Source organism: Leptidea sinapis, chromosome 22, assembly GCF_905404315.1.
Source record: "Leptidea sinapis chromosome 22, ilLepSina1.1, whole genome shotgun sequence".
NCBI classification, from domain to species: Eukaryota; Metazoa; Arthropoda; class Insecta; order Lepidoptera; family Pieridae; genus Leptidea; species Leptidea sinapis.
This window is the reverse complement of record NC_066286.1, coordinates 1,896,987-1,924,444: the sequence shown is the minus strand read 5'-3', so window position 1 is coordinate 1,924,444 and position 27,458 is coordinate 1,896,987. Positions and strand designations below refer to the sequence as shown.

The window sequence follows — 27,458 nt, the reverse complement described above, 5'->3', positions numbered from 1 at the left end:
CTGGACAAAAAAGATTACAGAATTTGATCATCACCGTTTTCAATGGAAATATCCCTAAAGATAAAAGGTGATAGATTATCCTATAAAAGTCAAACTAAAAAGGAAAATATCCGCAAATTCATCAACAATGTCATTATAGCAGGCATAAAAGTAGAAGAATTTATCTGTCCAGTGAGCTGTAATGATTCTGTAGATCTAGACTTGAAAGTGTCTCGCACTATGTTCAACTCCATATTTTATAATGAATTTAATATACAGTTCAAGCAACCAGCAACTGTTTGCAGCACCTGCATTCTATGGTCTAACAAAATAAAAAATGAAACAAATACTCACAAAAAGGCACTCCTAATGACTGAAAATAGAGTCCACAAATTGCGTGCTAATTGTTTCTATGAGCTTATGAATAAATATGAAGAAAACAGCCTATCATTTTGTTTTGATCTATAAAAAGTTCAAGTACTACCTAAAACACCAATACAGGACGCTTTCTACTCTCGACAGATAAGTTTGTATAACTTTTGTGTAGTTGATGTACAGGCAAAAAACCCAATCTTTTACTCTTGGATTGAGTTGCAGTCTCGTAGAGGGGCTGTTGAGATCTGTTCTGCCTTGTACTCATTTCTGATTGAGCTAGACATACCTGACCATGTAAGAACACTCAGATTATTTTGTGATGGCTGTGGGGGCCAGAACAAAAATAGTCATTTAATTCATCTTTTAATGTACTGGCTCATGAATAGTAATAACAACATAAAGGATATTGTCATTGTTTTTCCAGTTAGGGGACACAGTTTTCTTCCAGCTGATAGGGTCTTTGGAAGGTTGGAAAAAGAAATTAGACAAATACCCATTATCATAAACAAAGAAGAATACTATAAAATATTTGCAAAACATGGAAAGCACATGATCCTGGGAGAAAACTGGTTCCTCTATGATGTCAAAGGTTTAGATAGTTATTATAAAAAACTAACTGGTTTACAGTCTCTTAAACGCATACAATTAAAAAAAAATAAGAGTTCTCAGGGTAGAACTCTTGATTGTAAAATAAAACCTTATGAACACTATAGGTTTGAGAGTAATGAAAACTTTTTGTCATTGTGTAAGAAAGCTAAAAGACATTCTACCGCACTAGAAAAACTAAATGTCGGTGATTCTATACTTAATTCTAATAAAAAAAAAGATGTCTCTAATCTTTTAACTAAACAGTTTGGTGATGATTGGATGACTGTACCAGAATTAGAATGGTATAATCGTGTAATCAATGATAGCAGAAGCAATGTCAGAGAAGTTAATGAAAATTGTGAACATAGGGATGTCGATAATGAATCTTGTCAGTGTTTGGAACAAGATATAGGTCAATTGAGGGTGTAGATTTAAGTATGCTGCCTGCACAGATTCGCTTTTTTTTCATTTGTAGAAGAATACATTGTACCTATTAAAATAATTTAGAAGGATTTATTAAGTAACCAACTTAGTAGTAATTAGGCATAGTTTATAATATGTTTAAGTAAATTTCGTTTGATAAGAGAAATTTATTTTAATTTGTTTTTTTTTTTTTAACTTTTAGTTTTTATATACATAACCATACAGTCCAATCATAAAGCTATATTTACAAATGAGTCCATTTATAAAGTTATATTTACAAATGAGTCCAATCATAAGGTTATATTTACAATTGAGTCCAACCATAAGGTTACATTTTATTAGGTGTCTGACCATAAGACAATAAATACAAGATACTTTTATGTCTTAAAATTCTGTGTGTAGAGGGTAAAAAATTGTACTACGGGTAACTTAGTTCCCTCCTTCAAACATAGAGAAAAAAAACGATTAAATTTATAGCTTGGTTCTTTATTTCACTATTCTATTGTTTCCTGAAATTTTACTTAACATGTAGATATAACTTTTTGGGTAGACACTCCTCAAATAATGTTAAAGCAACTTGTGGGTGGTCATATTCGCGCAGAGCTTATAGCGTTCTACGTGTCACATACAATAATGCGTTTGGGAGGCTGTTGGGGCTCCCGTGGCGTTGTAACACTTCTGGAATGTTTGCTAGGCATCTTTGGACGGTTTCCATGCCATAATGCGCAAAAAAGCGGTTTTCATGTTGCAGCGTCTACGTGGTAGCAGTAACAGCATCCTGATATAGCTGAGCAAGATGATTGCTGCCAGAGCTGACTGTTCCTTCAAGAAACACTGGATACAGTTAGCTCTAGGTTTATAAACCTATTTCACTAATAACACTAACGTAGTTCATAAGAAATATTGTTACTAATACATTTAGTAATATCACCTCTCTAAATTAAATAAATAATAAAGAGTTTCTTGCGCCGTTTCTACTCTCTCAGAGCGTCATTTGTTTCCGAAGCGGTGGTAGCGTTAGAAATGACCTCAAAGAGAATTCTAAAGGAATCAATTTTGAAACAATAAATACCTTATGTCTTATACGAAATTTAACTTTTTGATCTAAGGTTCCTTCGATCCTATTCTCGTTTTGGTACGAGAATAAAGCCGCATTTCCACCTGCAAAATAGGTCCGCGAGAAATGTCCGACACCAGCTTGTAAGTATAAACCCCGTTGCAAGTGCTGTCGCGACAGTTTGTCAAGCGCTTCAATCTCACTGAACATGTCTGCATCGACTCGCGACAGATCTCGCTGCTTATCGGTCTTAGCTTCGTATATCTCGCAGCAAGAATCGCCCGCACGACTTGTGTTTTGTTCAAATTGAAAATAATGAGTCAACGACAAAATCGTGAATTGTCCCGTAAATAAACTGTACAGTTTATAAGATTTTATAAGTGCAATCCACTGAACAGAAAAAACTAGTGCAAGGGGCATCTGGGCGTTACCCTGTCACCACTATTGTGTACAAATATCTCAAGTGGCTCGAGGCTCAAGTGAAACCAGTCATTTGATGTCAAGTAAAGCATAATTATCTTTAAAAAAAATACAACTATGCCTTATTATGTCATTTTTGACTAAAAAAATCATAGCCGCGATAAATATATGTTCAACAGAGGTATTTCCTACCATCGGCAATCATAATTTTCCGATTTAAATACTATTAATATTTTTTATGTGTTGTGCAAAATATAAAATTAAAAATTATCCATAATATTTCGACATAAGCTTCATTTACCTTCACGTTTAATCGATATGACTTATGTTAGAATAATTTATGTAAACAATAAAAATATCTTGCTACTAAGAAGTGCATGTATGTACCATATCGATATAATTTTATCGAAATAGATTTAATCTTTATAAATTGTATTCAAGTATTGCTCTTTTCCATGCATCGATGCGATAAGGGTGTAAGTAAGCAAAACGTTATAATAGGGTTGTGGTAATGATATGTAACAAGAGATACTACAATGAATTCAAATTAATAGTTTTAATTGTCTCTTAGGTACAAGCTAATTATTATTTAACAAATATGTGTAAAATTTCAGTTAAACTAAAATATAAGCATTAATTTTTAAATAAAGACAAGCATATTTTATGTAATTAAATTTTAATATTTAGCATATGTTTAGGTTGCACCGAGATGGAGTAGAAGGAAATACGTCAGAGACTTCTAAATAATACATGGAAAAAAATGAATTCTGGGAATGTTTGCCATCATTGTAGTATATGTACAGCATAATATAAAATATCGTATGACTAACAAGATAATTAATACTTCATCAGTACTTATAGCTTCTCTTTGTATTAATCATTGGTTACTGCATGTTTTGGAAATTTTCTTTCCGCACGCGCATTACTTAGGCAGTACGGCTTACAAAATCTCATGTCTTACTGGCCTCTGTGTTTATATAGAATAACGATGAATACTTATAAAAAATAAACTATGTTTTATGCCTTTATTGCTTCCCAGGTAAATATAATATTGGTATAGTAACTCGACTATTCCAAGTTCCAAGACTATTCGTGTACGCTCTCTTGATTTTATTTACACGCACGTGTAGCAGCTGCATTAATAATTTTGTTGTTAAATAAGAAAAACAGATCAATTTGGGTTCGAGAGGTTACCATACTTTATTACGTGAAATACAACTGGAAAATTGTCAACAATATTTCGATTTTATTCGTATGACCGCAGTTTATTTAGAAGTGTTATTTTAGTTAAACTTGGTGACGTTATAAAAAAAACAAGTCACAAGACACACATTTCAGAGATTCAATATCACCGAAGGAAAGACTCATTTTGATGCTGCGACTTTTCGGACTTGATTCTCAGCTTTTTTAATTAGATTTTCATAATCCGCATGCCGTTAGTCCCACAAAAAAGGATTACACTAATAAAATCCTATTAACTTTATAGTTTCTTCACGAGACCATTCACGACTTTGCCGATGACTTATTATTTTCAATTTAAACAAAAACACAAGCCGTGCGGGCGAAAATTGCTGGGAGATATACGAAACTAGACCGATAAGCAGCGAGATCTGTCGCGAGTCGATGCAGACATGTTTTCGCAACTAGTCGCGACAGCACTTGCAATGGGGTTTACACTTGCAAGCTGCTGTCAGACACTGTTTGACATTTCTCGCGGAAGTTCTCTTGCAGGTAGAAACGCGGTCAAAGGATAATATTTCAGCGCAAGAGTGACGAGAAGTTAAACAGAAACACGAATAGTCGACACTTTAACTGGATGTTTCATACAACATTTTCCTATCACCTGTTAGAAGGAACATGTTAATGTGTTACATACCTTTCTTATCGAGGTCCAGCATCTCGCACATGGTCCTGAGCTGCTTGGGCTCCAATTTGCCGGTCTCTTCCAACTTAGCCTTGTAGTCTGACGAGCCAATAGACCACTCGTACCCCTTGAACTTCTTGATATTCCTCTTTACGTTGCGGTCCATGCACAGTTGCTGGACAATACAATTTTTCATGATATTGGCAGTATTTATACAACGTGGCGTTACGATGGCGATATTAAATAAACACACGGAGAGGACTGGTTAGGCGTAATCATAAAAAAAAACATTATTCACATAATAATTTTACATTATATCAATTTCTAATCCTAATAAAAACAAGTATCCGCCCCGCTAGAGTAGGCACTGACACCTACTTCGTGCCGTCTTATGCGACCACGTAAGGAAGTTATACAAAGTTGCTGAATGACTGAAGTATATGAACACCACCTACCAATATATTGAGGGTACTAACACATAAACATTAATGAGTTTCAGATACATTTTTTGAAAACCTTACTTAAAACTTTCCAAATTGCCACAAGTGTTACAAATGATGTGGGTAGTAATAACATCTCTTTTTACAAAGTAGGCAGGGCACATAGCTCGACAGACAGATGGACGTTGGAGCAGTAAAGTCCTTCGAATGACGACTAACGACGTGCCGGAAGATGTAGAGTTGGTAGGCCCCCCACAAGATGGACCGACGATCTGGTCAAGATCGCCGGAGTAGGTTGGATGAGGATAGCGCATCACCGATCGTCGTGGAAATCTTTGTCCAGCAGTTGATGTCTTCCGGCTGATGATGATGATGTGTTACAATGATAGTAAACATATTGACTCACTCCATATAAATACTGATGCAGCAGCTTCTGATCTTGTGTCTTGAATCTGGACAGTGACACCTCAACATTACTGATGTGACCAAGTGGTATTCCCTTGCCGGCTGGTATTGGCACCGGAGGCTCCATTGGCTATTAGGACAAAAATTTGATTTTAATGATTTAGTACCTACTACTACTTTAACAAGATGCCGGCTAAAGTATTCAGCCGTGAAGCAGTAATGTGTAAGCAACTGTGTTTCGGTCTGAAGGGCGCCGTAGCTAGTGAAATTACTGAGCAAACGAGTGTGCATGGGCAGGGTGCATTAATTACCATCAGTTGAACATCCTGCTCGTCTAGTCCCTTATTTTCATTAAAAAAATACTTCATTCTACCTGTATGAAATTTCAAATTTTGGTCAGTCAACAGGGGCGATAATATAAGGGCGCAAATGATGCGCTGTTTGTTTTATTTTAACACTAGCTGACCCGATAGACTGTTCTGGCAATAGAAGAAAAATGTAAGTATTCGGGAATAAAGTAGTCTAAAGCCATCTGAAATGTGTAATCAAAGTTAATGAGTTCAAAATGAAACAAAAACGTATTCCTGAATGATATAATAATATGTAGTTATAAAATGATAAGAATTAATATCGTATTGCAAAATTAAAATAGATATAGTATGTTATCCTTAAGAGATACACAATCCTACCAATTTTGTTATATTTCAAAGGATTCCCCAGTTCTCCTAGAACGCTTTTTTTTCCCCGATACATCCCACAAATATAAAAAATCTAAACAAATTATATACTAAAACCTTCCTCGAGAACCACGCTATCCAGTAGTTAAAACAGCATGATAATCGGTGCAGTAGTATTTTATGAGATTATTGCGAACAGACAGACGCGGCGGACAGACTTGTTTTATAATATGGAGTGATTAATCACTGAGGAGATATGAAATCAGTACTTTACAGACCTACATTTGTATACTGTGGTTCTTTGCCTTATCGTTATGTATTATAAGAGGCATAAAATAATTAATACTATAAAAGAAACAAAAAAATTTGCGTACCAATTGTACTATTTATTTCCACTCAATATTATGAAAATTACCTCTTTCCTAGGTTTAGGTTTAGGCGCCTCCTCCTCTTCTTCTTCCTCCTCCTCCTCTTCGCCTTCCTCTTCACCTTCCTCGTCATCTTCTCCATCTTCCTCACCTTCCTTCGCTTTCTTCTGAGGTTTCTTAGCTCTGAGTTCGGAAACACATCAATTTATATACATTATAATCACCTGACATACTTTTCTTATTCTTGCACTGATATCTATCTTTTCAAAAATAATCGCTAATTATTCTTATTTTCCTTATCAATAATATCATCCTTCTGTAGAAGTCCAGCCTACCTCAAAATCTACATGACCAATTTTCATGAATATTTAAACATATACCCCCTTATTCATAATGGTCCGCTGACTTTAAACAGCCGCTTAGGAGTGTTTTTTCTCATTCAGCCGCTTAGGTCAATAGAAGAAGACAGAGTGAGAATTAGCAATGCTTTAAGTTAGCAGACTATTATGAATAAGGTAATTAATATTTATAGGATGTAGTAATTTTACTTGAGAGAGCTCTACATTGACTTTGCACCTGTGTATTTTATGTACGTGATATCACTAGACAAGTAAGAAAGAAAAATGTCCATTACTCAGCTTGAGCGATATTGATGAACAAAATATTTGATATAAAACTCCCACGCCCAAGGCTCTATAAAATATCTCATATAATAACGGGCATTTTAACAAGCATCTGTTTAATATAGGTATATCATAAAAGCGCGTACACCTTCCTTAAAGGCCGGCAACGCTCTGGTGATTCCTCTGGTGTTGCAAGAGAATGTGAGCGGCGGTGATCACTTAACACCAGGTGACCCGTACGCTCGTTTGTCCTCCTATTCCATAAAAAAAATAAAAATAAAAAAAAGCTGCTGCATGGAGGCAGAAGAGACGGTCACACATATCTGACTCTCCCCGACATGAGGGTGACATCATATGTTGGCTAAACTACCTTGAGAAGATGGGATGGCAGGATTAGCCGCCCACCCCACCACGAAAAATAGGCATGCTGTAGGACTTGCGGATAGAGGAGTATCGTACTTTCTTTTCTTTTTTTTTAAAGTTTTTCGCCTGGTCACATTTAACGATTACATCCTGTATATAACCTGACTTTTTCTCGCCTTCGTTTATTATGTGCCAAAGCCTAATGCGAACTAGGTCGCTGCAGAACATATTTATTTCAAATAGCTACACTTACTTCTCTTTCGGTTTCTTCGCCTTCTCCTTCTCTTCCTCCTCGTCACCCTCTTCGCCCTCCTCCTCCTCCTCTTCTTCTTCCATCTCTTCGTCTTCCTCGTCTTCTTCCTCTGTATCCTTTTAAATAAAAACCATAAGAATGACATTGTGTTTCAAAGTAGAAAAATCAAATGACCAGCGGGTAGTAAATACCACCATTTTCGAAATGTAATGTGTGTTTTAAGCCATGACAGTTAGGTTTATTCATTTAGACAACTGGTAACAAGGCCATTAGCTCAAACCAAAATACAATAAAATAATATTTAAATCATTTTTCAATATTTCGATTACCAGAAAAACCCCTGTTACGCTTAAAAAAAATTGTTGATGTAGATGAATATTATATCCTAGCAAAAAATCTCTTTAATTTTTGTGTTTGCCTGCGCACTTCGTTTGAACTGGTTGGAACAATTTTGATTTTTCTCTGGCTGACGAAACCTTACGTTGGGTGGACTACATATTATAATAATGTTCTATTGCAAACGAAATCAGAATCAACATTCAGATTAAAACACAAATGAAATCAACACGACCGAAGTCGCAGGCAACTGCTTGTTTGTCAATAAATGTAACACCAATTATGCTATACCTCCTTCTTGGGTTTCTTCTTGGCTGCAGCCTTGCTTGCCTTGTCGTTCTCCTTCACATCTCCTTTGTCATTCTCATCAGGACTCTCCCCATTTTCCTCCTGCATCACAATTTCATGTTAATACATTGACGTACAAGAAACAACTATACTCAAAATTACGCTCAAAAGTTGTCTGAAGCAAAGTCTGCGTACGCGTCTATTCGGCAGAGTTTTCGTACAGTTGTGTTTCGACCGCGCTTTGAGTTCAACGCCACGCAATGACAAAACGTTCCGTTAAAACTGTTCCAATAACAGCATATTCAAACTTAAAAAGGATTTCAGGTGCCCCTTTAACTTGACGGTTTTAATCATTTTGCAAATAATTACATTTCAATTGCTAAAACAAAACATTCTTGCATCATGTTCGCGTGTGAGCTACTTAAACGAGCGTATATAAAAAATGTTAGGAGTTTCCCTCTAACATCGAAACAGTGAAGAAATAAGGAGAACCGTAGGTAAACCAGTCACCGACATAGCCCTATTTTTGCGAAACTGAAGTGGCTGTAGAAGGGCACATAGCTCGGAGGAGTGATGGCCGTTGGAACAGTTCAGTAGTCGAATGGGGACCACCTACTGGAAGACGCAGTATTGGTAGGCCCCCAAGATGGATGCTCTGGTCATTATCGCCGGAATAGGTTGAAAGAGGCCAGCGCAGGATCGATCGTCGTGGAGATATTTTGGTGAGGCCTTTGTCTTTGTGGACGTCTTTAAGCTGAAGTGATTATGAAACTCTGCATTATAACAGTGTTTGGCAAAAAAATCGTTTTTATTTGAGTATATCTTAATGTTAATATCTCGCGTTATTATTACGTCACGTGTGTTTTAGTAATAGTTGAATTCAAGCATTCAAAATTGTTGGTAATACCACTAATAGTTATTAGTTAGTTAATTATCACATAGTTAGTTAACTACCTCATAGTTACCTCAGACTACCATAATATATATATTTTTTCTTCATCGCTGTTAGTATTGTTGTAAAATGTTTTAATATACTTATTGCTAATAATATAAATCGTGTATTCTTATATCATCGTGTATAAATATGCTAAGACTAAGGTTAATTAAAAATTATTTCTAAGAGATATGTATTCTAAGAAGTTTGTTTATTGTTGATGCTTTTCTTCATACGAGAGCATAAAAAAGGAGTTTCTTGCGCCGTTTCTTCTTACTGAAAGCGCTCAAGGAAAATATTTGAAAACAAATTCCTTTTTAAAATGACATCCACCACCTCTGATGATAATGATTCGTGACGTAAAAAGTTATAACTACTCACCTTTTTCAGTTCTCCATCCTCCTTTGAATCCTTGCCGTCCTTCGAGTCATCACCGGGATCATCCTTGCCATTCGCAGTCGTTTTCGAATCTCCTGAGTAAAAAACATTTCACACTATATCGATAGTATTAGTCGCTATAGTACGGGCCTATTAGTGCGCAATCAAACTAGCTCTTGTATTAACCTTAAGTATAAATAACGTCTATTTACATTGAGAACTTTATATTCGGCTTTGTCCTAACTTATCATTTCATTCAAGGAAGTGTTAAGAATGTTTTTATTGTACCTACAGATGAGTTGAATGCAGAGTTCATGAATGTGATAGTGCTGTGAACTAATTATAATTGATGACCATCATCATGAGTGTGACGATAAATTAAAACAATGCTGCAAATTTACCATTTTAACCTATTAATTAAAACTCAAATTTTTGTCCTGCCTTTCTTCAACACACATGTCTAAAATATTTTTCGCCATTTCTCGTGCTTAACGTTTTTTTTTTTGGAAAGGAACCTGATGGACTCGGGCATTCTTAAAAACAAAATAACATGCGATTAAGCGTTAATACGTTAACTGACTAGGACGGCACAGCACTACGCAGCAGGCGCGCCAGACGACGCGTGCGGACAGCGGGGGGAGGTGCTCCCGCTCTTTACCTCAGGCCCTGACTGAGGTAAAGAGGCGCGGTATTTTTAGTAAAATAAGTAGGCTTCTGATATTATAACATCTTGTCTCAAGGTGACTCACACAATCGCGAATCAACACAGTATATATACTGAAATTGCAATCCTGATTTATTTTTTTATTTTTTATAATGACTGTTCCGAGTCGGTCAGGTTAAGTTCCAAAAGAAACGAGTTTTTTTATTCATCGCAAGCCCGTATATTTGAATTAAATATGTGTGTATAAGGCAGAACAACATTTGATGATGATAAAAAAAATATTATTCGTTCCTAATGTATTTGCTAAACTTAAAGCATTGTTTTAATTTATCGACACACTCATGAATATGGTCATCAATTATACTTAGGTCGCAGCACTATCGCATTCCTGAACTCTGCATTCAACTCGCGAGCTATCTGTAGGTAAATTAGCATAATATGGTGATAGTACTCTACTGAAACGAATGGTAAAGGCGCAGTTATCGTACTCATCTCGACAGCTGTTCGATTTAATTTAAGCGAAACATCCCCAATCACAGTGAAATAATAATAATTAATAGACGAGATTTCTAAAAATATAAAAAAATATAATAAAAAACCTGAGTATTATAATTTAACGAATTTTACGTACTATTTTATCCACCTTTAATACATGTTACCTGCCCAAGTAACCACAATCTAAACTCTATAGTCGCTGGTCGTTATTACCTCTACAGAGGAGATGCATAGTAGAACTTTCAGCTTTTATAATATAACAAAGGCCTGACCGTCGTGGGCTGTTGCTCTATCTCTCTTGTTAAATAGCAAGAAAACTAAATACATTAAATTTACCGTACCAAATGTCAAAAATGTAAATGCAAATGTTTTGTTAAACGGAGAGGTGATAGAACCGGTGGAATCTGCTATATTTCTGGGCATAACTCTAGATTCCAAATTACAATGGGGCCCCCATATTGAAGGATTGGCGAACAGATTTAGTTCTGCAGCATACGCGGTTAAAAAGATTAGACAATTAACTGACATAGATTATTTCCATAGTATTATGTCCTATGGTATATTGCTATGGGGCAACGCTGCCGATATTAATACAATATTTGTGCTGCAGAAGAGGGCTATTCGCGCTATTTATAACCTAGGTCCTAGAGAATCATTGAGAGCAAAATTCAAAGAAATTAACATCTTGACTGTTGCTTCTCAATATATTCTTGATAATGTAATGTATGTTCATAGGCACATAAGTGAATTTGCCAGAAACTGTCATAACCATAATGTTAACACCAGGAACAGACATAAACTGATGATGCCTACTACTCGGCTAAGTCAAGTTAGTAAGTCTTTTGTGGGGAGATTTTACAACAAGATCCTAGAAAACGTTCAAAACAAAAGTATTACGTTATTCAAAAGAATTGTTAAAAAGCGTTTGTGTGGTAAAGGTTACTATAACATAAATGACTTTCTTAATGATACCACAGATTGGGAATGGAGCGACCGCCCTCAGGCTATTAAATAATAAGTTTAATTGTACAATGTTACTTTGTAAATGTTACTTTAATTGTAAAACAAAAAAGCCCGCTGAGATTGTTGCGCCCATTCTTCTCAGGGCTGAGGCATTCATTTTGGAATGGGTGGTAGTTTTTTTTTTTACTTTCAATAAGTGATTTCACATCCTATTTTGAATAAAAATATTTGAGTTTGAATATCATACTTACAAAAAATAAGATAACACAAATTCGCCTACATATACCTGAAACGTGTTTTAATACTTTAAATCAGTAATATTTTTACGAGATCACGAGGCCATGTTTATGTTTGTCGGAATAATTAACGAAGACCAGTTAAGCTGATCTATTCCGACTCATCATTGATATTCAAGTTTATAATGTATATTTATTTATTAAATATGAGATTTATTAAATCACTCATTGAACGTCAAATACTACCACGCTTACGAAAATACATACCTGCTTCAAACCTGAGAAGAACAGATGCAAGAAAATCAAAGGGCTTCTTTTTTTAAATATCTAATATATAAAATTCTCATGTCGCGGTGTTTGTATTTAAACTCCTTTTAAACTGCTTGACCTATTCTTATGAAATTTTGAGTGCATATTGGGTAGGTCTGAGAATCGGACATCTATTTTTCATCCCCCTAAATGTTAAGGGTGGTCGACGCCAAATTTATTTTTAAATTTTTTGACTTTTTTTTTAATTTGTTTGATTATGAGTCAGTATTAAAAAATATATACAACTTCAAATTTTCACCCATCTACGATCAACAGTTACTTTTGTATCGCGATTTTAATATCGGCAATACGTTTGCTGGGTCAGCTAGTAATTTAATATAATGTAATATTAAAAAATAACCGTTTTTTACTACATGTATATGAATATTTATACGGTACATACACCAAAATAACTTATTTTACAATTTTGGTCTGTCTGTCTGTACGTTTGTTCCGGCTAGTCTCTGAAATGGTTGGACCTATTTTGACGGGAGCTTTATTGGCAGGTAGCTGATGTAAGGAGTAACTTAGGCTACGCTTATTTTAGAAAAATAAAGTAATGTTGCAATGTTTAAGAAGCGGTCTAACTCTAAAAATAATTTATATGACAAAATAATTTATTTGTCCGGTCAGCTAGTCATTAATAAAGTAATATATTATATGATTTAATTCTTTTGATTTCCGTAATACAATGTTTTGTACATTTTCTAGAATTTCATATAAAAGCATATAATATATCGCCCAACAAAAGACTTTCTAACTCGACCTTACCGAGTAGTGGGCATAACAAATTCTGTTTTCCTGGTGTTAACATTCAACACGAGCAGTATCAGTTGATCATTCAAACTAATTAAACAGGTTATGCACGTGATATGTCATGTTTTTGTATATTGTGTAATACACGTTGGTACTATTGTTAAATTTATACAGTATCATATATTGAACACTTGTTTAAAAAAAATATTATAAATCTGTGTCTTTCTCTTAATTAGCGTCAATCTTAAGACGTCGCTCGCTTAGATAGCTAGATACTGTTTAACAAAACGCGTGTCTAAGCCATGTTTAAATTATTTTTTGGATTAATACCGTTAGTGTTTTAAGAATCCTCAGCGGCAGTGTATTTTAATAGGCAGGGCGTATCATTTGAACGTCTTGATCGTCTCCCCACTTTTTGGATATATATGCTGTTTTCTGGACAGAAAGAAGGGCTCGCTTTCATTTCTGTGACTACTCCTTAAAAGTAGGACTGTTATAAAAGACTCGTGACTCGTGCCAACGACGGGCTATGTAGCTGAACACGGGCTGATTTATAACGTTAAAAACAGCAAGTGCATGGTCTTTCAGGGAAGGCCTAGAAAAGTAACAGAAATGCGACCTATAAAGCTCGATGGAATACGAAAGAAACGGTTGATCTATTTAAATATCTTGGCCATTTAGTAACACCTTTCCTGAGGGATGACGCATATGTTATTGAGCGGGAACGAAACGTGATCCGTAGGTTTGCAAGGTGCTCTTCAGATGTTAAGATTACTCTCATTAGGGCCTACTGCACCTCATTACACCTGCAGCCTGTGGACTGACTGTACGCAAAGATCGTACAGCGCCCTTCGGGTCCAGTACAACAATACTTTCGAAGTTTGCCGAATCCCGTGTTGACTGTTTCTATGCAGTAATGCGAAAGAAAGGCACGTCGTTGGTCGCGGAGTCCGAGGGAGCAACAACAGTATGCTGGATGCATTGGAGGAACGGCTATAAACTGCTGGTGTGAACTGCACATTGCACACAGAGAATATTCGGCTTCTGTTACTTATAATGCAAAAGTCAAATCTTCTAATAATGTATCGACTTATTATATTAATTAATATCCGGACGACCGAGCCTTGCTCGGATTTTTAAGAAGGTACAGAACTTGAACAAAAAAAAACTAATACGATATCTGGATTCGAACCGGGGTCTTCTGCTTTCCGGATCACCCAATGTCCCATCTGAGCTATTATAGTCTTGTATACAGGGTGTCCCAAAACTCAACGATAACCTGGTACCGGGCGAGAGGCCAAGGTATACCAGTTATGAAAAAAATAAGAAAAAAAATCTATGTCACTTAGTCAAGCGATGTTAGACATTTTTCGAAAATGTTAAAAATTTGACACCCTTTGTCGCATTTTTAGGTACTGTGATCGCAATTTTCACAATTTTACAGTGATTTTTTTAATAATGTTATCTCAAATAACAGTGCTATTAATGGTAACCACAAATGAAAGTAATAATCATTGTTAACTAAGTAAAATAAATAAAATTTTGGTTGCCCAGCACATTATGCCCGGCCTGTAAGAGAATATTTAAACGAATTATATCCCGGTAAATGGATCGGACGCCTTGGACCAATTTCAAGGCCCCCTCGGTCCCCAGACCTGAATCCAGTAGATTTTTTTTACTGGGGATGCATAAAAAAAAGGTCTACTCAAAACCAATTCAAAATGTAACAGAATTGCGCTTAAAAATTGATGCAGCATCAGAAGAAATCAATGCGAGGAGATTTGCAAGACTGGTGAACAGGTCATTTCTGAGGCGATGCAGAGCTTGTATTCGTGCTGGAGGGTAAGAATTTGAGCATCTGCTTTAATTTTAGGAGGATAATAAAGTGTTACGATAATTTACCATTTTATTTTGATTAAATTTTCCATGAGTTCCTTTCGCAAAAAATACGAAATAGCAGTTTTATTGGCAAGAAAAGTGGCAAGTGTTGTACTATTTTGAAACCTAGACTAAATGGACCATCTTTTAAAAAAACTTGCCATAGGTAGTGTAGTACATTTTTTTTCCAACGTAGTGTGTCAAAGTTGACAGACATAAATTTTATAAACAATAACTCGTCAAAATTTAATTTATTTTACTTAGTTAACAATGATTATTACTTTAATTTGTGGTTACCATTAATAGCACTGTTAATTGAGATAACATTATTAAAAAAATCACTGTAAAACTGTGAAAATTGCGATCACAGTACCTAAAAATGCGACAAAGGGTGTCAAATTTTTAACATTTTCGAAAAATGTCTAACATCGCTTGACTAAGTGACATAGATTTTTTTTCTTATTTTTTTCATAACTGGTATACCTTGGCCTCTCGCCCGGTACCAGGTTATCGTTGAGTTTTGGGACACCCTGTATAGTGGCGAAATTTACCTTTGTATTGTAATGTTATTGTAGCAGTTTCACATTAATACTACATTTTTTTAAATTGAAACCTGAAAGCTGGATACCGATTTCTCGCCCCCGAAACTACCTGTATACTAAATTTCATTAAAATCGTTGGAGCCGTTTCCGAGATTCAGATTATATATTTACAAGAATTGCTCGTTTAAAGATACGAGATATCTGACTGTATTAAGACATTTGAGGGGGTCATAGTAGTCAAAATAAAGAATTAACTTTAGATTTAATTTACGGGCGTTAACTTTGAGCCGCACATTCGTAGAACGGTGGAAAAACTTCAATCCAGCTCGTGGGATCTGTCAGAATATTATGGACTCATTGCCGTTATAATTAATAGATCGAAACATATAGCGTTGACGAAAGATTTCAAAGAGCTTTTGTTTACGTTGGAAGTACTTCTATTTTGTTTCCAACAAGACTTGCTTTGACAATGCGGAATGGAATTCTACGAAAGATTTAACTAAGATTCTTATCATTTAAATAGCACGCAGCGAGTGCAACAGATATTAAATATATTATAGTCTGTATCTCCTTATCGGTCCTTGCCCATGACGGCCGTACGCAAATCAAACCGTACACGCTGTTGTTGGCGAACTTATCGCCGCTCAACCTGCGAATGTAATAAAAGAATCGCCGATAATACGCTCCCAACAATAACTGTACTGATAAGGTCGGAGACAGCGGGTACAGTATTGAGCCGATGTTGACTCTTATTAAAACATTTCTCGCTTGGCGATAACGCAGCCCAGTCACTGGGTCACACAGTGTGTAATATATACACAAATAAAATTTGAATAACAAAATTTTATGAACGATGCGGGATTCGAACCCACGACCTCCGGCGTTCCGTGCCGGTGCTCTAACCAACTGAGCTAACCGTTCAAGTACCGCCTCGTTATAAAATTCTGTTTGCTTTGTTCAACTCTCAGGTTGTGGCTTCATCTACAGGATCTACTTTACAGTTGATAACCTGCTCAACCCCAAGATTTTGCATATTAGGAAATTGACTTGAGATGTCGCTCTTGTAAATCTAAACAATATGTTATGTTTTTAAACTGATAACCCTCACTTCTAGGATTAATAAACAAATAAAATTTGAAAAACAAAAATGGCACGAAACGCCGGAGGTCGTGGGTTCGAATCCCGCATCGTTCATAAAATTTTGTTTTTCAAATTTTATTTGTGTATTAATCCTAGAAATGAGAGTTATCACTTTAAAAACATAACAAATTGTTAATATAGGGTATGTTCCGATATGCACTGCGAGCACTGCACAGTGCTATCACTGTAGAAAAATTCGTTCCGTTATGGACTGCTAGTATACTGCCTCAGTACCATAGGGAAATATATGACGTCATAAATACGCCTAATATTTTTAGTTTGACAGTACTCCAACAACAGTTTTTTTAATGAACTAGAAAACTTTAATACACTCATTTGAATGCTGCGTCAAAAAATGCGACTGACAGTATAGGGGATTGCGTTCCGTTTCAAACAGTAACCAGTATAAAGGAACGGCTTCACAGTATGCTAAATTGACGACACACTACAGTGATCGCAGTGCATATCGGAACATACCCTTAGTAAGTAATGTTTAATTAAACCAGATCAATCTTTTACAAAAAACCTACCCTGATGAATGACGTGCAGAAAAACATTCACTTTAGTTGACCTACACCTTCTTTAAAGGCCGGCAACTGTGATTCCTCTGGTGTTGCAAGATAATTTGGACGGCGGTGATCACTTAACATCATGCCTAAATAAGATTCATTCATGAGTTCATGTAGTAAAAGCTATAAAGTAGTAAAACTGCATTGAAATTAGGTATATAATGTGTCATTGATTTTATAAAAAAATAATTTAATATTGATTATAATATTTTTATATATTAATTATATGATATTAATTATTTATATATAAAATAATAAAAAAACTTACAGACACCAAAACAAAACCAAAGGGTATCTACTGTAAGGGTCCCATTTTTACAATTTTACTAACTAGCTCCCAAAAAGTTTTAAGATTACAATTATTTTTTGTATCTAATATTATTTCATATATATAAATAAATTATTATTACATGTATCGACCTGTGGAGTGGTAGAAATTAACCATTACATTTTAATTTTTTACTCCTCACACTAGCTAGCTTACTAGCTAATTCAAATTTACTATTTTATCCTTTAATAATAACTGAAACGAGTAAAAATTTGTGATTGTTTTTATTTCACAAAAAGAACAAGAAAGTTCTCTTAAATAAGCTACACGGGCACTTTATCTCTGGACCTTGCTTAAACGTAAATACCTCCTCCCGTTTCCCTTTCACTCCCTAGCGCTCGTCCTGTTGCATCAGTACGGTTTACAAATTGCAGTTTTATTACCGTTGAGTACACGTCGTGCTATTTTCGCACTATCACTGCTTTTACTTTTGAAGTTTTCATTATTACGTTTTGACTTTTGTTGTTAATAGTTCTGTAGTTTCTGTTTGTTCTGTGTCGCTATAATAGTTCTGTCATTAAAACAAATACTCTTTGTTGTCATCAATATTTTAATAATAATCAGTATCACAACACAACACCTTTTATTTATTAATAACTAGCTGACCCGACAGACGTTGTTCTGTATATAATAAATAAAATAATGTTTTTATATGAATTTGTCAATAATATATCATAACATCAAAAATTACTTCGCAAAATATGCACCCTGCTGTCATAATGAAATTGTTTCACAGCAGAACTGTCAAACCGTGCGTCAATAAATTCTCTCATAGAAATTATGTATGGACACATCAAAGGAAAAACAAATTTGTTGTTTTTATTTAATTCTGAGCATTTTCATATAAATTTACCTTTTAAACCTTCCCTGGACTTCCACAAATTATTCAAGACCAAAATTAGCCAAATCGGTCCAGCGGTTCTCGAGTTTTAGCGAGACTAACGAACAGCAATTGATTTTTATATATATCGATAATATTATTTTCAAAGCGACGATGTGACGTCAGATCCAGAATAAGTGTAACCTGGTAGTATCACTGTCTCTCCGTACTGTTTATTCACTTCATAAATTGACCGCAAAAATACTTAAAATTTTGTTAAGTTAATCCCTAAAAGTCTTTAGTGAAAACATATAGATTTATTTTAATTGTTATTCACACACTTATTTATCACCTTACCTGTTTGAATGCACAAATGCTCCAGAAAAGCCCACACGTTAATAAGCAAAACGAACTTGTTAGACAAAAACAAATGGAAACTGCACTTGCCAGACCAATTGGGACATTATAGTAAAACTTTTACTAGTTTCCAGAAATATTAAGTTTCAAAATCTATACGTGTAGGTATTAATAATATTCTCTTTGTTAAAAAAAAATTAAATCCTTTGATGAGGATCTATTTTGTATTTTGCGAAAATAAATTCAAATATTTTCATCACTTATTATGTAAATTAGATATTACAAATTTCATTTGTATATCAATTCGTATGAAATTTACTTAGTACTTGGAATTAGCTTGGGGTATTTGGCTTATGGTCGAAGCTATTTTCTGGAAAAACGCATTTTCCCATAATCTCTCTAATTCTAGGAGAGAAGAACTTCTCTAGCTTCTCAGTATTTTAAATGTTAAACCACCCGCTAATGCACACAGTGACAAAGCAAATATATTCACTCATTATCGGGCTGTCAGATCGTCTATACACTTTTATATTTTAAGTCATTAAGACACTAGCGTAAAAGTTGTGTTGACACTGGATGCTTAATCAGTCACGTCACTACCGGCGCCCCTCAGTCGACAATCAAAACATAACAACTCAAGATATTATAACTAACACAATAAATGTTTTATTCAATTAATATTATGATTATATTATATTGATTATATTAACAAACAACATGTATACTTGTTTCAGGTATAATGAAAAAAAATCTTGCAAAGATGACAATTAATTATTAAATAATGAATACGGCTGAATGGGCTTGAACCCTTCGCCAGTCCTAATAATGGACAAAGAAACCAAAAAAAAAACGAATGACGCAAATGTCAGAAAATTTTAGGAACCAACTTCAGCCTGTTACTTTTGTGTTACAGTGATGCCTGCGCATCTTAAAATTTCTCTCTCAATATTTTTTCATAACGCGCCTAAAGAAGTATAACTTCAAAAATAAAACTTTGGCACTCTTCAATCTTGGCACCAATCACTACCATAAACACTAGTAAATTCGTTAACTAAATCAAATAGCATACTCTAAGCTTGGTGGTCTAAAGAAACATTACATTGGCTGAATTGTTGCGCCCCTACTGCAAAAGCCACAGTAGGAAAAATAGAATATAACTCAAGATGCTCGACTCAAGCCAACTCCGTACTAAAATTACATTTAAAACTGTCCTCAACTGAATTTGAATCACAAAAACATTTAGCATATTTAAAAGGTGTGCTATGTAGTGACTACCAACACTTGAAAGGGCTACACGTTTACTGTACTTCTATTTGTAACCTTACATTTATTGTTTATAACCTTGAGATCATGATACTGGAAATACAAATCAAGTATTGCTATGAACAAAGCATGGAACAATTTGTACCCAAGGCGTTGCTATGGTCTGACATGTGATAAAGTGACTGACGGTTCACAAACGCCACATCACATCCCTGTAGTTGATGAGACTCTGAAAGAGGAGTTTTTTTTATTCCTTTTGTTATTTTTAATGTAACGAACAAGAGGGGAATATTTTAAATTTGCCACACTATTGAGTACATTATTTACTTTCTTAAATCAGTATCAATTCAGATAAATTCTCAAAAAGGAGTTTGAACGGATAACTCTGTTTGTTATGAAAATATTGTATTTTATTGGTACTAGACATAATATGAACACTTACAAGCAGATCATTAATTAAATGTCTTGAATGTCATGAAAATTATGTTGAAAAATACTATACTAGTCAAAATGTCTATCTATTGGCAAGGCTATTGTATTTCAGTAATGGTAGCTGTATAAACTTTCTTAGATTTGCATGTTTAATTAATTTTTTATTTAGTTTTATTTTTTAATTATTTATTGTTATATTTTTTTTTACTTATTATAGTTCATAGAGTATTTTATTCCCTAGCATGTTAATTTATTTTGCACTTAATGTGATGAAAAGATTACAATTTTACTTAACTGCAAGAATATTTTCTTACTAACCAACTTCACAAGTGATAGGTTGTCAACTTTACTGTCTACACTACCTGTCTAATTATTAAACATGGTGTTTATAGTCTCTCCAAAGTTAAAACTTTTTGTCTTTTTACCTTTGTCACTACAGAATTACATGACAGGTAAATTTTAAAGTTGGCAGTAACTGTGTTTATGAATAAGATTTTTTATATATTGAGATAATATGTTGAATTTTTGGGTATTGATTATTGGTCTGGCAGGCAATGGAACCCATGTTAGTAGCAATGTAGATGAACACTCATGATGGGCTGATACTGAACAAATCTGACCTGGTGGGGGCTCCTCATGGTTTGGTTGATCTACTATCGCGTTACCTGGCTCACCGTGGGCCTCTGACACCAACTCACCCTTTGAATCCTGGGATGACTCATCTTCTGTTGTATGGCCGTCATCTGCCACTGACTTTTTGTCTTCATCCTGAATAAAAAATTTATGTATTTTTATCCATACAAATAAAATGATAGTATAACATTTGTGTGCACATCACAGGTAAGCTTCAATAAAGTCTTCTAAGTTTTATTCCTTAGACACTTGGTCCAATATCTTCATCCAAGTGTTTTGAGTTTTCTTTAGTGTTAATTCTGCCAATATTTGCCCTTAAACAATTCGTCATGAGTTTCGCCTCTACACGACACCAAACTCTGGCACGAGACTGAGTTTAAGGACAAATATTGGCAGAATTGACACTAAAGAAAACTCAAAACACTTGGATAATTATGGATTTCCGCAAAGTAGCACCTACTTCGATAAATTTTCCAATATCTTCATTTAATATAAAGTTATTAATAATACTTATAATTACTTAGTATTTTTAGATTTAATCAGAGCATCATTATTAGTAGCCAATACAGTTGGTTGTGGATTGTATATTGATATGAGTTCTAGAAAATGGACCTGAGTCCATATTAGGTTTGTTCTGATAGGTAATTACAATTGATGACTGTAATCTAAAGATACTCAATTACATCTAGGATTATCTTTTACAATTTTGATCTTTATACTTTTAAGTACTACTGTTGTTTTAGTTGGTACCATTGAAAAATCTCAAAGATTTTATTACTTCTATCTGACGAATAAAAGTAACATAATATTATAACGCTAGCTTGAATGTAGGTTTCATCTAATTTACATTATGATGATTATAGCATTGTGGAAGATCAGCAAGAAATGCCATACCCTGTAGTTAAGTGCTTGAGCATTAATCAATCAATTATCATCCATCGTGTTAATATTTTAAAATAATAAATAATATTAATTACATATTATGTTTTGAAATTTTCTTGAATAATATATTTTTTCTCTAAGCAGATATAAGGCTATGAAAGTAATTCAAAGCTATTTCAGACAGTATTCTAATATTATTTAAGTTTTTAATAAAAGTTACTTAGAACATACTGGAATATTGAAATATAATGAAAAATAAGTGAATTAGTAGAAAGATGCTTGGTATCAGGTACTTACTAGCAAAATCTATTGACTTTGCTAAATAAGTTTGAATCTTATTATATCCACAGTAAGGTTGAGAACAATGTGTCAACAACATTCTCAATATATATTTATATACCTACATGCTAATCATATATAACATATATGCACATTGATTCAAATATCTAAGTATGTATGCATATTTTGCGATATAAAATTGGTCAAATGTTAAGGTCATCAATTAAGAAGCAAATTGCGTTGTGTGTAATAAACTGCGCCATACATCTTCTAGAAACCGATAAAAAAAAGTTACTACGAAAAAAGCGGTCGAAACCAATGAGGCCAAACCTAAGTTCTTTCTTTTATTTACATCGCCTGTCGCGTATGGAACGCAAATACAGCGGTGCGAGTTCGCGCCTCAGTGTAGTAACAACAAATTAATATACCTCCAAATATTAAATTCGCAAGAAATTATATACCAAGGTCATGCGGATTTTCCTATCAATGTCATAGTAAATCGTGCACATTTTAACAAAGACCCTGCAGCTAAATGCAAAGGGGCGGGGGTGTAAAATAGGCGAAAAACTAAAAATTATCTCATTACAATCAGTTTCATTAACTGGTTACGACTACATTTGCCATTTAAAATCGAAACAAATCACTAATTTCACAACCCTCCGTGGCGTAGTTCCCGCGTTTAGCGGGAAGCAAACCTTCTGTCAGCCATGTTGAGACGCAGTCAAACATTAGTGATATAACACGGAAATAACATCACTTCACCATTGTAATTGTCTTTAAACGACGCACAGAAATATAAGGGAAATATTTGTTAATGTAAATTACACAACTATACCTGATTATCACTGATTTTTGCTTTATCGGTATCACCCGACATTTTTCCTACGAAGAAATTGAAAGCAAATTCCAAGCGTCTTCAAACTCAGACAACACAAATGCAAGCACTGGTATTGCCAGAGCAAAAATTTATGCCTATAGTTTTCTAAGTGAGAGAGTCTGCGCAAGTTATATCGTTTGAATGTTTATTTTTTTAACAGAATTGGTATAGCTAGCAGTGAAAAAAAAAAAAATGGTAATTATTTTAATATTAACTATTCAACTTCAAGTGTACATTTAAGACAAGCGATGATATCGAAATTAGAGACGTATGAAATTAAGTCTTCCTATCTACAAGGTATAAACCATATATTGTATGCTAAGATATCATTAAAAGAGGTGGAGGAATAGGGTAAAATACACATTTTCTTATTTTAATATAATAAATTAGGGACGAGTAAGAAGTTAGTAAGAGTAGTATGGCCCAATGGCCCAAGCATCTTAAGCTAGAGTCTGCCTAATGAAGGCTGAACTTATATGAATGGCAATAATAAATAAACTATCATTATGACAATGTCAATCAATCTGTTGTATTTTGCTGTCACATCGGAGTTTGTTTACATTGAATTTCTTGAATATTTCTAAGCGAACATGAGTAAAACGATAAGAAGTGGAGTGCGGCGAGTGATATTTAATATGTTTAGTAAATTAAAGCAAGAACAAGAAGAGAAGGAAGCAATGTTGTGGCAAAAAAAAACAATTGTTTAGACTGAATTCGTAGGTTCGTACGGTGAAATGAATTTGATACTTGATTTAAGATTAGTAAGTAATTAAAAGTTTTATGTTTCATGTGTTTCATATAGCTCATATACAAGTCATATAATCTTGACGACAGTTGCGATTAAGAAAATAAATAATATAGCTAGACGAAACATACATTTCAGCAGCTCAAATGGAAACAGTCATAAAAGTTGCTTTTGAAAATACAACACCAGAACATTCAAGACAATGACAGATCATATTCTTCATGTTGATGTTTAGAACAAAACGGGGGATGGAATATTAGAAGAGCTAGAACCATTGATCATAATTGTGCAGGATAATAGTTCCAGTAGTAGTTCAGACGAATCTATGGAAATTGAAATATTAGAATCAGCTTTTGTTTATAATAAATTAAGTCTGTATATCTTCTTTTATGGCTTTTATTTCTATGCTCATCTTAGCTGTGTAGTGGTTTGTGTGTACAAGAATTATGTAATAACTGACTGCATAAATTGAAAAATCAAAACCATTCCTACATAAAAACCGGTAAGGAATTATCAACAAAAAAAGTATAAAAATTATTTAGTCCTACAAAAGTCCTAAAAAGTATAAAAATTAGGTGTTAACCTTATGAAGTTTTTTTGTATTAGCCGCCTTGTGCTACGTTCAGCTTTCGTTAGCCAGACTATATTGATTGGCAATGGGATTTGCTTGTTTATTGCTAGATGAGTACTTGCTGGCATCTGGAGCAAAGGTGCATCTAACTGATAAAATACTTTATATTATTTGGATATTGTAAAGTTTCAACAAAACTATTATAATACAACATATCAATAATAGAAATAAAAATCCTACGGTTGGTTGTCTACCTAATCACACTAATTCATGGTTGTAAATTTCATTTAAAGTACCTGATTCAATTTTTCTAAAATTTTTAAAGTACTTATCTATTTCAAACAAATTACTGCATGCGTCATTAAAGCATTATACATTCTCAGTAGTATCCATCAACCATTACATAACACGCAGTATTTAAATTCTCTTTGAGCAAAGCACTTAAATTCGTTTTTTTGTAGGTATGTATAGTATGGACAACGATACGAGATAAAGAATGTAGATAAAATTAACATACTACGACAGCTGTCGTCAACCAACTGAGTACTGACGCCATTACTCCGTACGAGTAATAGAGACAGAGATAATAATTGCTCGCTATCGCAATGTAACTGTACAATTGTTTACATTCTCTATCTCGTCTCGTTGGCCTTAGTACCTATAGTTTTAATGCGGCTGAGAACCTTTCTGGGAACTATCGAACAGTAAGCTGCTCCCAACGTACAGTGCGGCTGGATTTACCGAAAGGACAACTCACGTTGGACGGTCCGGTATGTCTATGGAATGGTACGGTGTTACCGTCAGATGGTCCGGTGGGTCCATCGAACGGTACGGTATGCCTGCCGGAATTTTTAAAGTTTTGAAAAAACGAACAACTGCAAATCGGACTCGCCCACTGAAGGTGCCGTACATATTATAAGATACCTAGTTACCTACACTTATAAGAAAGGGAACAAAAACTGTACATCATAAAAATAATTAAGAATCTGTTTTAGCTTGTGCCATTAAACATTGATACCCCATATGACAAATTTTACTTAAATTAAATTTAGGGTACCGTACCTAGCTTAAAAGACCTTGTATTTTTATGATTTTTGTATATTTCATACCCCTAAATGATAAGGGGTAGGTATATTTTTTTAATTGGGGGCCCCAATACTCTTCTCAATTTATATAAATGCTATCTTTAATATAGGATTACATGGTCATATAACCTTGTATGCAGATGACACCTGTCTTTTTTATTTTGGGGCTTCCATGAATGACATTACCCAACATGCACAAAAGGATATTAATGTTTTTTCCAATTGGTTACAATCAAATCTACTTACAATTAATGGTACAAAGACTTCTTATATTATCTTTAGAGCGAAGAACAAACCAATACCTCCCTATAAACCCTGAAAAGTAAATGATGTTCCCTTAACAGAAAAGCACGTTGAGAAATATCTGGGATTACTATTGGACATTAAACTGACATGGGGCGCCCATATTGAATATGTTAAAATGAAACTCTCTTCTCTGCCGGGTTCACTTCGTGGCATAGTTTGTTCGATACCCCGCAAAGTTAGAATACTTATCTATAATTCATTAGTTAAATCACACGTTACATATCTAATTGAAATATGGGGCAGTGCTGAAAAAACCAAGTTAGCTGAATTGCAAACAATACAAAATAGACTCATAAAAATGTTATTTCATTTCGCTTATTTAACACCTACTTCTAAAATATACAAACAAACTAACCTCATGAACATAAAACAACTTAACACATACCATACATGTATACTGATACAAAAAATTCTACATAATTCCATCCATACATCAATCTTACTCACCCAAACTAAACATGCGTCTAAACGCAGCACGAGACGAGCCAGCTACTTGATACTACCTAAGACAAGAACAAATTACGGCAAGCGTATGTTTATTAACGAGGGCGCACAACTTTTTAATAGTCTACCTTCATCTCTCAAAAAGATTAAGTCGTGAAAAACATTTAAACGTGAGTTATCAGACTATATTGTTTCAAAGTTTTTATAAAACACATGTCTGAAATTGTTTGTTATGTGACAGTGACCTGTAAAAGCGTGTAATCAAAAATTTTGTGAAGAAAAATAAGTACTATAATGTATATGTATGTACTGAACATGTAAAGAACGGCGGATAAATTATTACATCATATTTTTATGTTCTCATGTAACTGACAATATTGTTTTAATGAGAAATAAATATCTTTAAACCTAATTTTTAGACAACTTTTTTATTTTTATTTTATTATACCTATTTTTTCCTGTTTTATTTTAAAATAAATTGAATGAAAACTACAAGTTAAACCGATACATTTAATAAATTATATGAATAAGACGTTTAAAATAAAAATCTTAATCGTTTTCGTCGGAGAAAGTACAATGGAAACAACAACTTTTTTGCACACTGTACACTGCACAAATGACACTTGAGTCAGGTTTCATCTTTTTATTCAACTATTTTTGTATATTTTAGTTTTGCATTACATTGTCTCTCAAAGAAAAATTTCAAGAAATTAATATTATGACTGTTCTCTGACTATTCTCAGTACAATTATGAAAACTTAATATACGTTCAGAAAAATCCTCACCTTTTTGCTCTTAATAGTGATTTTCATTATTATAACACTAGAAATAAGGGATTGCTTGTAACTAATTCTAGTAGGCTTCATAAGATACATAATAGCCTGAAGGGTAAATGTACACCTTTAGATAAATCTATAAATAAATTTAAAAGTTTTATAAAAAAATGGCTCTGTCGTAAATCCTATTACTCCACAGCTGAATATATATGTGATCGGACAGCCTGAGAATACATTATGATTATTTCATAGAAATAGCAATGAAAGTACAATATTGTATATTTTTATTAAAAAGAGTGCAAAAAAAGAATGCTGAGAGAGTTTCTTGCGCCACTTC

General features: G+C 34.1%; 1 protein-coding gene and 1 long non-coding RNA gene across 5 annotated transcripts in view; one reads left to right on the top strand and one right to left on the bottom strand.

The window, feature by feature from the left end:
- The window catches only part of LOC126970983 (protein DEK), a 36,320-nt gene extending 13,025 nt beyond the window's left edge, over positions 1-23,295 (bottom strand). The window contains exons 1-8 of one of the 4 annotated variants that reach the window (XM_050817148.1): positions 23,153-23,295; positions 21,144-21,291; positions 9,775-9,866; positions 8,463-8,561; positions 7,836-7,951; positions 6,644-6,779; positions 5,553-5,681; positions 4,719-4,881 (exon numbers count right to left, since the gene is read on the bottom strand). In XM_050817148.1, coding sequence (XP_050673105.1) covers positions 4,719-4,881; positions 5,553-5,681; positions 6,644-6,779; positions 7,836-7,951; positions 8,463-8,561; positions 9,775-9,866; positions 21,144-21,291; positions 23,153-23,194 — 925 coding nt within the window. In that variant the 5' untranslated portion in view covers positions 23,195-23,295. The remainder of the gene's footprint in view (positions 1-4,718; positions 4,882-5,552; positions 5,682-6,643; positions 6,780-7,835; positions 7,952-8,462; positions 8,562-9,774; positions 9,867-21,143; positions 21,292-23,152) is intronic. The other 3 variants (XM_050817149.1, XM_050817150.1, XM_050817151.1) reach the window with 3 other exon arrangements.
- Positions 23,296-23,788: 493 nt separating this feature from the next.
- Positions 23,789-24,324, top strand: LOC126971049 (uncharacterized). The gene is made up of 2 exons (XR_007730801.1): positions 23,789-23,914; positions 23,997-24,324. It is a non-coding gene; the product is annotated as an uncharacterized LOC126971049 (long non-coding RNA).
- The last annotated feature ends 3,134 nt before the right edge of the window (positions 24,325-27,458 follow it).